This window comes from Cryptotermes secundus, unplaced genomic scaffold (assembly GCF_002891405.2).
Source record: "Cryptotermes secundus unplaced genomic scaffold, Csec_1.0 scaffold620, whole genome shotgun sequence".
Lineage (NCBI taxonomy): Eukaryota > Metazoa > Arthropoda > Insecta > Blattodea > Kalotermitidae > Cryptotermes > Cryptotermes secundus.
Window position 1 is genome coordinate 409,972 of NW_019723312.1, and position 12,119 is coordinate 422,090.

At 38.1% G+C, this 12,119-nt stretch overlaps 2 protein-coding genes across 5 annotated transcripts; both read left to right on the forward strand.

Moving 5' to 3' along the window:
* Positions 1 to 213: 213 nt before the first annotated feature.
* LOC111861810 (60S ribosomal protein L32) lies at positions 214 to 1,431 on the forward strand. Of its 3 annotated transcripts, none has more exons than XM_023846691.2 (2): positions 214 to 288; positions 956 to 1,431. In XM_023846691.2, exon 2 carries the CDS (start codon positions 976 to 978, stop codon positions 1,378 to 1,380), a length of 405 nt encoding a protein of 134 aa, XP_023702459.1. In that variant the 5' UTR covers positions 214 to 288; positions 956 to 975; the 3' UTR covers positions 1,381 to 1,431. The 3 variants fall into 3 exon arrangements, with proteins under 3 accessions (XP_023702459.1, XP_023702461.1, XP_023702460.1); XM_023846693.2 differs by having other exon boundaries at positions 238 to 288; positions 943 to 1,431; XM_023846692.1 differs by having other exon boundaries at positions 259 to 344.
* Positions 1,432 to 4,245: 2,814 nt separating this feature from the next.
* Positions 4,246 to 7,916, forward strand: LOC111861822 (small ubiquitin-related modifier 3). Of its 2 annotated transcripts, none has more exons than XM_023846715.2 (3): positions 4,246 to 4,434; positions 4,513 to 4,641; positions 6,280 to 7,916. In XM_023846715.2, the coding sequence occupies exons 1-3, from the start codon at positions 4,411 to 4,413 to the stop codon at positions 6,427 to 6,429; spliced, it is 303 nt and encodes a 100-aa protein (XP_023702483.1). In that variant the 5' UTR covers positions 4,246 to 4,410; the 3' UTR covers positions 6,430 to 7,916. The 2 variants fall into 2 exon arrangements, with proteins under 2 accessions (XP_023702483.1, XP_023702484.1); XM_023846716.2 differs by having other exon boundaries at positions 4,249 to 4,428.
* The last annotated feature ends 4,203 nt before the right edge of the window (positions 7,917 to 12,119 follow it).

A 12,119-nucleotide genomic window follows, 5' to 3' on the forward strand; every position in this document is an offset into this window, starting at 1 on the left:
TTGCATTACACAAAAAATATATTCAGAATTATTCTGGCTGATAATTATTCTTATGTTGAGAAGTTTTGTTCTTATAATACAAAATATGGTGTCGCATTTAATTTAAGATATACCAAATTCTTGAATCGTAAGGCATACTATACCAATTTTTAACTCATTCGTATGGTAGTACATATTTTCAACGTTGGCACGGTTTCCAAGCAAGTTCGATATATCATATTTCTATTTTGCAAAGCGTACCTCTCTGACGTCCGGTGTGTTGGGCGGTGTAGTATTATATACTGAATTGTAAGCAATTTGAGTTTTTAGCGTAATTTAAGGGCAGTAAATACTCCAGATCTGAGGTATCCTTCTGTACAGTTTTCAGTTACGTGTCTATAATAACAGTAGCATTGATAATTGAAGTAGTGTGGCTCAAATTGTGGATATGTATAATATCCACGTGTGCTGTGGATATAAGCATAGCCGTACGAATGCATAAATGCATAAGTAACGTGGGAGAAACAAATTTAAAACATTTAATTAGTAAATACCCCAGAATATTATCTGTTTTCCAAAATTGTGCAATGTGATTACTCCTTATTTACTCAGATCCTAAGGAGTTTAGTCTATTCCCGTGCATACCTAAGTACCCAGTTGCCTTTGAGTATTCGCTTGTGTTTATATTAGGCACTAGTTTTCTTAAACGATGTATCTAATCAAATGTATTCACTTCTTTAGTTGTTAGTAATATTCGCGAACCCCCGCCTTTTCGGCTTCGAAAGAGTGCATAATGTTTTTAACATGTACACAGGGTTGATGTGATTTTTAATTTTCTAGGCATGTGTGAGTTGCAAATTTTCTGTTTTGCATTAATTTAATTTGTGTGGGAAAGATGTTGGAATTTATATTTTAATGTGTAAAACAGAATATGTAACATTCCGTTATATAACTGTAAGACAGTATTGTTTTACAGGTATTTGGCTTTGATTGAAGATGGCTATTCGTCCAGTATACAGGCCAACTATTATTAAGAAAAGAACAAAACATTTTATTCGCCATCAGAGTGACCGTTACAAAAAGCTAAAGCAGTCCTGGAGGAAACCCAAGGGTATTGACAACAGAGTTCGTAGGCGCTTCAAGGGTCAGTACCTCATGCCATCAATTGGTTACGGGAGCAACAAGAAGACAAAGCACATGCTTCCAACTGGTTTCCGAAAGGTTCTGGTGCATAATGTGAAAGAACTGGAAGTACTGATGATGCAGAATCGCAAATTCTGTGCTGAGATTGCGCATGGAGTATCATCAAAGAAACGAAAGTCCATTGTTGAACGAGCACAGCAACTTTCAGTTCGTGTTACAAATGCTAATGCTCGCCTGCGTAGCGAGGAAAATGAATAAATGTTAAGGGGTCTCTGTAAATGATGCAATAAATACCATATAAAAATATTATTCTCATCTTTAATTTGTGATATTATATTCATAATTGATTTGAAGTGTATTTACAACTTTTTGTTTAGGTTGTATATGGTTCTATGATTGCAATTGTTATTAGTTTCTAAAACTTTATTAAGCTGTGTTAACATGGGTTTTGCAGATGCATTGTTTGTTCATTTTCTCATCCCATGTACCGTTGTAGTAGGATGCCTGAAGATGGACATAATATTTTTGTCTCTAGGTTTCTTCATCACATTGATAGAAGTATGAAACAGTCTCCTTGAAGGAGAAGTTTTGGTATTCAAGAAATTGTTAGCCTTTTACAAAACTTGGCCGAACAGGTCAACATAATATTAAAGCTCCAGACTTGTATTCGAGAGGTATTGGTTCATATCTCAACTAAGCTGCTGGCTATCCTTTCAGGTTTTCCACGGATTTCTGAGTTCTCCCAGCAAATTTTGGAATTGCACCTTGATTAGGCTGTGGCTGGGGCATGCAGTAGCAAAGGTGGTTGAGCACTGCTACAAGCCAGAAGTTCACATGTTCAAATCCTGATGAGGTCATTGGATTTTTTTCAGTTGACCTAATCCTTCCAGCCGCACCATGGCCCCGGGGTCGACTCAGCCTTTAACAGAAATAGTACCAGGAATTAATTAAATAATTTTCCTGTGGAGTAATGGGCGGCCAGTATGTAAGGCTGGCAACCTTACCATCTGTGAGCTGACTGTCGAGGAAGTGTGGACCCTCAACGTCTCAACCCTATGGGCCTTCACGACCTGTTACAGGGATACCTTTACTTTTTACTTTTTTTTTAGGTTATGGCTCCTTCCTTCCAGATCCCTATGAAGTTGTCAGTCTGATTGTTGTCTGACAGTCTCCAAAACTGACAGCATCAGCCAAGAAGAGAAGTAGAACCTAAATATTCAACAGTATTCATAATAACCTGCCACTTGTCTGTGTCCTTAGCCAGATGAATCCAGTATGGACCCAAATTGTATAAGGTGTATTTTAATATTATGATATTCATGAGATTTTCATGATGAGCATGAAGATATCAGGAATGTATGTCTTTATTTTAATATCTTATTTTTGCCTGGCATATCCAAGTGATCTCCCATGCTCATTTTTGTATGCATGCTACATACCCTACCCATGTCATACTTGAGTGCCTGATCTGTGGAAGGAGTCTATTATTGTACCAGTTCACAAGAAGGGTGATAAGACTGACTAGTAATTATCGCAGGATATCACTGCTATCAACTTCATAAAAATTTTATTCAACATTCTTCTCTCAAGGTCAAGTCCATGCATAGATGAAATTATAAGGCCGCACCATAGTCCAAGCGGTTAGTCGCTGGCTTCCCACTGTGGTGGCCTGGGTTCGATTCCGGGGTCTGGTCAAGTGGGATTTGTGGTAGACAAAGTGCCACTGGGGCAGGTTTTCTCCAAGTACTTTGGTTTTCCCTGCCAGTCTTCATTACACCAAGTTCTCCATCATTATAATCACCTGGGGCAGGATACAACAGGCCAATCAGTGGCCACCATGCTGAGTGGACCAAGTTTGACTCCACTCCCCACTAAGCGAATTTTTAGATGAAATTATTGGGAATCATCAGCGTGATTTTCGACATAACAGATCATCTTTTGCATTCATCAGATATTGGAGAAAAAATTGGAGTACAATGAGTCAGTACATCAACTATTCATAGACTTCAAGAAAACCTATGATTCAGTTAAAGAGGGAAGTATTGTACAATATTCAGATAGAGTTTGCGATACCTAAGAAACTAGTTAAGCTGATTAAAATGTGTTTAAAGTAAACATATAGTACAGTCCATGTAGGTAAACAGTTGTCTGATAATTTTCCTATCCAGAATGGCCTAGAACAAGGAGATGCTTTATTGCCACTCCTTTTCAACTTTGCTTTAGGATATGCCATTAGGAAGGTCCAGGGAAACCATGTGGGACTGAAATTAAACAAGAAAAATCAGCTGTTGGTCTGTGCCGATGATGTGAATCTCCTGGGTGATAACATAGATAACAATTAGAATGGACAAAACTATAATTTTGCCTGTGGTTCTGTATGGGTGAGAAACTTGGTCTTTGACATTAAGGGAGAAACAGACTGAGGGTGTTGAGAATATTTGGACCGAAGAAAGATGAAATGAGAGGAAGCTGGAGAAAACTGCATAATGAGGAACTTTATTACTTATACTCTTCTTGAAGTAAAATTAGAATGATGCAGTCAAGGAGGGCGAGATGGGGAGGGCATGTAGCATGAAGGGGGGAAAGAGGAATGCATATAGGATATTGGTGGGAAAGTCTGAAAGAAAGATACTACTGGGATGACCAAGACATAGGTGGGTGGACAGTATTAGAATGGATCTTAAGAGAGGATGGGATGGATTGGATTGATCTGGCGTAGAATAGACACCAGTTGAGGGCTCTTGTGAACATGGTAACGAACCTTTGGGTTCCATAAAATGCTGGGAGGTTCTTGAGTAGTTGCACAATTGGCAGATTATGAAGAAGAGTTCAGCTCCGTGAGTGAGCAGTTGCAACTTTCTTTCTTTCTTTCACCAGTTCCCTTTCCCGAAAAAATGTTGCAAAAGATCAAACATGCCTTGATTTTTTGTCAATCGAGTCGTCGAAGATGACAAGGAAATAGAATATTTTGGCACTTCCTATGGATGGCAGCACAGAGTCTTTAGCGTAACTCGCCGCTCTTGAACTACGGGGTGTAATGCTCAGAAACGTTTCCAAAAAAGGAAGTTATATTCATCACTGTGCTTTATAGAGCTTTTTTACAGTTGGTAATATTAATTTAGAATTTAAAACTAATTCTGAATTCATATTTGATAGTGATATTTAGTATTGATTTTATTAATATTTGCAAGATTTATTAGGTACAAAATTCCGCATCCGTAAGGGCACCGCTTTTCACAGAACCTGAAAGGCGCGGAATAGGGCCTAATAGTTGTAGATATTGGCAAAATGTCTGAAGATAAGAAGGTAGGAGTAAGTATACCGAAAATATAATATTTCACATTTATTGAAATTATCGTATATTTTTAGTTCAATCTGTTTTCCTCACAGGACGTGAAGGGTTCGGAGACTGAACACATCAATCTGAAGGTTCTTGGACAAGACAATGCAATTGTCCAATTCAAGATCAAGAAACATACTCCGTTGAGAAAATTGATGACCGCTTATTGTGATAGGGTGGTAAGTGTTGTGATGGATGTATAAAGATGTTTCGAACTTAGGTTTGGAAAATGTAAGTTTAAACATAAGTTCACAATGTGCCATAAATCTTTAACCTAACTCAATTCTTGCTTGGATATATGGCGGTAACTGAAAAAGAAACGACTTCCGCAAGTAAAATGTGTAAGTCCAACGAAATATACCAGTTTCATTGCAAACATATACATTTTTATTGATGGTATTGTTTAAACATGGAATTTATAATCAAATACATTGGTAGGTTGACATAGTATTGATTAAGTCACGTGCCTTATTAGGTTCATGTGTTGTTAATTTCTTGTGTTTGAGCATTTCTCACTGACCTTTATAATGAGATTAAACTTTTAAAGCTGTTTTTTTCTCCACTGTAAGTTGTGTAGCAGAAGGTATTCAATGTTATTATTTATTAATTTTGTATATCAAAATGAAAGTAATTTATGTAGGATATATAAAAGAAGTAATAATGTAGGTTGAACCTAACATTGTAACAAGTGTATGATCTATATGATTTCATGGATCCCTTCATGAGATGCTTCCAGTTGTGCAGCTACTCAAGAATTTCCCAACATTTTATGGAATCCAGAGGTTCATTACTGTGTTCACAAGAGCCCTCCACTGGTCCCCATTCTGAGCCAGGTCAATTCAGTCCATACCACCTCCATCCTGTCTCTCTTAAGATCCATTATAATATTATCCATCAACCTGTGTCTTGATCTTCCTATTGACCTTTATCTTCTTGGCTTTTCCACAAATATCCTATATGCTTTCTGCTTGTCGTACTACCAACCGCTACCGACTGTACACCCTGTTGTCCTCCTTTGTGAAGGTTTTGTTATGTTAGATTCTAGCCAGATGTGTGATTGCCCTGCAGCGTATGCATCTGAAATCTTTCATCATCAATAAGAGGTAAAATTGTTTCTGTGCCTAATTAAGCTCACTGCTATGAAGTGTGTTGGGGGATGGAGGTGTGGCTCGTTGTGTACCTATCCTCAGTACTGGATGAAGATGAGTGGTCAGATTCATGCCCTGGACCATTCATTCTTGGGAAAGAGCCTGTGACACCCATTGAATTCAAGGGTGGGTGGGCCCCAGAGCTGGACTGGGTACCGAGGAGAGGAGAAAATGTCGCCACTTTCAGGAAATTATTTACATTTCCTTGGACTCAGCCTAGGCTTCATACTGTCCTTGCTTATCGAACTGATTATCTCAAGAATCTCACTGTGCTTCTTCAGTACAGCATTCCTCTGTTTTTCCCCAGGGTACAGCATGCAATTGCATATGTTAGCGTCGTATTACTAACATTGTGGATTGCATGTATTTGTGTGCTTAAATATGCTGTCGGCCGTGCCATAGCTCAAGCGGTTAGTCGCTGGCTTCCCACTGCAGCAGCCCAGGTTCAAGCCAGGGTCTGGTCAAGTGGGATTTATGGTGGACAAAGTGGCGCTGTGGCAGGTTTTCCCTGAGTACTTTGGTTTCCCCAGCCAATTTTCATTCCACCAAATTCTCCATCATCACCTGGGGCAGGTACAATAGGCCAGTCAGTGGCTGCTGTGCCGAGCGGACCCATCCAGATTCGATGCCCCCACTGTGCAAAATTTTAAATATGCTGTCTCTTCTCAGGGTATTGCCATGGCCACCATGAGGTTTCGTTTTGATGGACAACCCATCAATGAGACTGATACACCCATAAGCTTGGAGATGGAAGAAGGTGACACCATTGAGGTGTACCAGCAGCAGACTGGGGGAAGACGACCATACATCACCTGCTGAAATAGGAGTCTGATTTCCAAGCAGTTTTACAGTGCTCCCATGTTGAGCGTGAGGACTCATCGTGCAGATTCCTTGATCAGGTTGCATTCGTTACTGGGATTAAAAGTTCATATGTAAATACTGATGAATGCCATTTTGATGAAGACAGAAAAGGAAATGTGGTTAGGCTGTGGGAACTGTTTCAGGAGGTATTACTGTATTGTTTCTGGTTGTAACATTACCCATGTCATGTAATTTGGAGTATCGTGTGATTGTGAGTATGTGTATGTGATTCCGCTGTAATGTTGAATGTATTAGTGTAACATTTATGTTTATCTGAAGAGCCTCGACCGTCGTTATAATTGGTGGGCATTTTCTCTTTTTTCCAGATTAACATTTAATAGGATTCGCCATTTAAACCATGCTCGTTAAGTCTCTAGGTTTCACATCTGCTTTGACTTGGAATTACTATTTATGCCAGTTCTGTAAAGCAGGGATGAAGATTATGTTTATTGTTTTGAAATTGAGGGTGTCATTGTCGGAACATTCCACCATTATTAATTTATAACATATTAACGCTTCGCTCCTACCAACAGTTTACTTTATAAAGTACGAAGGTAATACAGTTGCAAGTGTACTTATAGAAAGCTTATGGAATTTAAAATTTGTATTATGCCACTTAAATTTAAATGCATAATAATTCTTATCTGATATTGATATAAGTGTACTGAGCAATTGTAATGGGGTTTTTGGGGTCTACACATTCTGGGAGAATCAAAATTGTATGTGGCCATACGTGTTGGTAGAACTGAATCAAAATAATGGTGCCATTGTTCAGCAGTCACTGGAAAACGTGACACCCACTTATGATACAGTACAGAAATGGTAGGGAACAGCTGTTTGTACATAAATCAGTAAACTCCTGCTCTCCAATGGGTAGGTTGGTAATGACCGACGAGAAGGAGTTGTTACATCCTGTTTCTACACATATCAGAACATTAGATGCTCTGTACACTCAAATGGGCAGTGACTTTTGTGCCACCCTGTTCTTCAGCAATGAGTGAAAAGTCAGAGGTCTCTGCTTTTTGATTTATTGCCAGATCATTTCATTCCTCTGCTGTCTTCCAGTACCTCACAGAACCGTCTTCTTGTGGGTCATTGCATAGATCTCTTTGTTGAAGGGGTTTACGGCGATAGGGAAGCAGTTGTGCGGATGCTGTGCACAGACGCCACTCTTTTTTATGATCTGAAGGGAAAGCCATGACTGCTTACAGTAATTTTCTAATGGTACTAAATAGAGGAGCTCATGATCAGTGTTTTCGGTAAGGAGGATACCTGCCGGACCATACCTAGATATTTTCCAGAACTAGGTCAGTGAATAGAGAGCTTAGGAAACCTATTAACTAATGTAGTTTCAGATTCATGGTGCTTAGCTGACATTCATACCTTTACACTTTGCAATATTCCTCAAGATAGCTATATCTCAACTTTTTAGATTTGGCCAGTTTGAAGCCAACTGAAAGTGGTGAGATTAAGGGGGCATAACATATTAGCCATGCAGATATTCATGAGTGTGCTGCAGTGTTATCACCATTCTCCACAAGAAAAAGCACCTGTCGTGTACAGCTCAGTGGCCAGGACTGAAATGGTGGTGCGTGTATCTGGCCCATACTTGGTTCGTGTCTAACAGTGTAAGCCATGAATATTTTTTTCTTCTTTCTTATCATTCAAACCGAGAACTATTTAATATTATTCTCTTTGGTCATGGGACCATGTTTCACATGTGTGCACAACATTTTTTTCATTGTTAAACTGCCATTGATATTTTGATGGAATACCAGAATTGTTTTGTGGAGCCGGGTGGCAACTGGCTATAGGCTGGATGACGGAGGAGTCAGAGTTTGAGTCCCAGTAGGGGCAACAATTTTCTCCACATCATCCAGACCCACCCAGCCCTCTCTCCAATGGGTACTGGGGGCTCTTTCCCTGGGGATAAAGTGGCCAGGACATGAAGCTGACCTCTCATCTCAAACTAGTGCCGAGGTGAAGAAAACGTGGATCTATACATCCACTTCCTCATACACCTTCATGGCTTAGTGCTTAATTAGTTACGTGTAGAGATAACTTTTTTACCAGAATTGTTTTTGCTTGAGCACGAGTAGGGAGCAGATTACTACTGCGGGGCATGAAGAGAGGGGAAAGAAATATGATTTTGAACAAACTTAGTTACTAATCGTTATATAATTTTCTTTATGCATCGTAACATTACAGCTGGATTACAGAACACATTACATAATTTAAAGCATTCTGTTCTGTACTCATGTCATAAATTAATTGATACATGCACTGGTGATTTGAAGCCCGATGGTGTGTGTGTATTCTTGCGAACGTACAGAATTTATGATGGACAGTGTCATCAGCCATTGTACTCGGTAGCATATAAATAAAATTAGGATTGAATTCCAACAAGTGCAGCAATATTTGTAATAATAAAATACAACCCTTACACGTTTTGGCCAATGATGGCCATCCTCAGAAGGGGTCCAGCACTTCAGAGGGGATGCTTCACATGTATTTTGTGCAGATGTCTTGTAAGGGTTACAAGACTGGTGTTTAAAACGTGTTGTCAAAAGTAATATAATTTTTCTGTCGTTTGCAGTCTTGCTGTGAGTCCCAGTGATGATTCTGTCCATCACAATAGGTCATCTATATTGTGTTGGTCCTGTATGTGCCACCGTGCACCCCATGGGGTGGCCCACACACACACAACAAACCCAATACAGATGACCATTACTGGGAGTCACAGCAAGACTGTAATCAACCAAAAAAGCTATTTATTGTTAACAGAACATGTTTTAGATACTAATGTTTTAACCCTTACAAGACAACCCATACATGTAATACATGTGAAGCATTTCCTTTGAAGTGTCGGTTGCCTTCCGATGATGGCCATCATTGGCCGAAACGTGTGAGGGTGGTGTTATTATTACAGATATTGTTGCACTTGTTTTAATTCAATCCTAATTGTACAGAATTTAATTCCACTTGGCTGAAAGAAGAGTTGTAAGGCCAGTTTTGTTGTTGGTACTCCAATATGTTTGCCTATCCAAATATTCGACTTTTATACCTTGCATTAAAGCATTGTTTTGCATGGAACAGTTAATTTTCATGAATAACCATTTATGTGTGTACATAGTTAATCTCATGAAGATACAGTAGCTGGTACGCATCCTTTTTGATCAGCATTAAAATCTATCAGACAAGACTGAAATGTAACAACGACCTACCCTTTCTTTAATGTCAGATTATCCTGCTGACTGTAGAATATTGGAATGCTCATGTAACAAATTTTATGTTACCTTCTGTACAGGTATGTAGCTGCTTCTCAGAATGTGATTATTCACACACTGCTCCAAAATCTTTTCTGTCCTGAGTTTATGTTAACCAATTTAGAATAGAGAGGTTTCAAAGCATGTATGTGTATATCTGTCCTCTCAGTTAACCAGACAAAATATCAGATGTATATGCACGTACATAGCGCAGAAAGAATTACAAGCCAAAAATGAAGTTGGAGAGGTGACATAGTCTGAAGGTGATGTATCATAATTGATCTTGTGGTTTTTGGCTTTTTCAGCAAGTTCTAAATAGCTTACTGGTGAATGATAACTTGGAAAAACTTAAAAGATTTCTTGACATAAATTATAAGTATTGCCAGTTTTCATAATTGTGGCGTCTGTTGTCTATAACTGTTACTTTTGTTCTTTGTTGTAGTTAACAAACCATCACCTTTTGTAGACACGAATGTTGATCGTTAAATTGTGGCCTTTTGTGCTGTCATTTTTTGTTAAATATTGCTGTAAATATGATCATATTCATCAGGATATACACCTCTGTTTGTAGTTGGAATGTTCCAGCAGAGTTAGTAGTATCTGAGTTTCTTTCAGATGGCTATCATAATGCATGCATTACATTCTTGTGCTTGTATGAAGTCTCTGTGTACTGTACTTTTACCTGGAGAAAATAAGTTCTATCAAACGTAATGGGCACTGGTTAACTAACCCTTAACAGTTAACACTTAGTGTGAAATGAACATGGAGCATTCGTCAAGGAATATCTGTAGTTACATACCAGTTATTGTAATGTAATGTATAATTTAATACCCAGTAGGTATTTTCAATATTTCATGTATGTTTCCCTTTTTTTTAATATAATTTTGATTCTTAAGTTATTGAGGGCTTTTGGACTTTTTCTGTGAACCGCTTGACACAGCCAACAGTCAGGCGATATATTCTGTTGGATGTATTTGACTTAAAATTAACAGATTATTTTTGTTCATCACCGTGTTCTTAGTGAATCACTGAGCAGTACTCACAAGATTTTGTATGTGTAGGTACTTGAACTGAGATAAGCATGTAATAAACATTTTTCCAGTAACAAGGTGTATTTATTCTTTCAAGATATGATCTCCTATTATTTTGAGGGGACATAATGTGTGTTGTGGATGTAGGGAAGGAAATTGTTCAAGAAAATACTCGTAACTAAGGACGATGCAGTAAGCAAGTAGTTTGGTACATTACATAACAAGAAACTGTCGTTTTTACAGGGAGACCCATTAATAAAATCAATGAGACTGATGGACTACACATATGACAAGGATGGAATAGTACAGGAATATGGAATTTCAGTGTGAAAATCTCTTCAAAGACATCTGTTGAGATACTGAAAGGATTGGCATGGTAGTAATGCACTATACTTATGTTTGGGAAGTGGTTGGCCAGAATTCTGACTGTCCAACTGATGTTTTCCATACTTTTGCTGTCTCCAGGAGATGTGGAGATGATACCTTGATTATGCCACAACTTCTTTCCAAATCTCTTTCAGTTAATCGTTCATCATCCTGTCATCCAATGGTAAATAATTGAGCTGCAGGCAGCATCATAAAATAGCCCACAAAAGAAAGCTGAGATGGAGATGGTAGGATAACATTAAGAAGGATCTTATGAATGTAAATTATATGGAAGGTGGTTGGAACTGAATGATCATTTCCAGTGGCTGACATTCATACCAGTGGTGTTGAATTTTTGGATTCTAATACCACCTTATTTGTTCTTGCCACCTGCTTTCACGTTGGTTTCTTGCTTGGTTCGTTCTTTGACTCTGAAGATGGAGGCGACATATTCCTCTGAAGTGTCTATTGATTTGCAGCGGACTACACAGCGTTATATCACAGAAGGTAGAACTCTTTGATATTATCAGATTATTGCGATCAAAGTTACGTGATGTGAAATGTGACCATGAAGAATAGTGCCTTCTGAATGTGATTTGAATTGAATTTATTTACATTCTATAAATCCTTTGGATTCAGAACAAGTCAAAAGGTTACATACATAAGTACAGGCAATTTTAGCTTAAAAATTAATATAACTTAATTTTACATCATTCTCTATTTACATTGAAGTATTCATCTAAAGAGTAGAAGGAATGAGCATGTAGATAATTCTTTAACTCTGATTTAAACTTTTTAGTATCATTGCCCAAGTTTTTAATACTTTGTGGCAGATTGTTGAACACTTTTATGCCAGTAAAGTAGACTCCTTTTTGATATACTGATAAAGTTGATGAGGGTAGGTGGAAGTTATATTTTTGCCTAGTATTCATGTTATAGACATCAGAATTTAATTTGAATTTATCTTTGTTGTAAACAACAAATA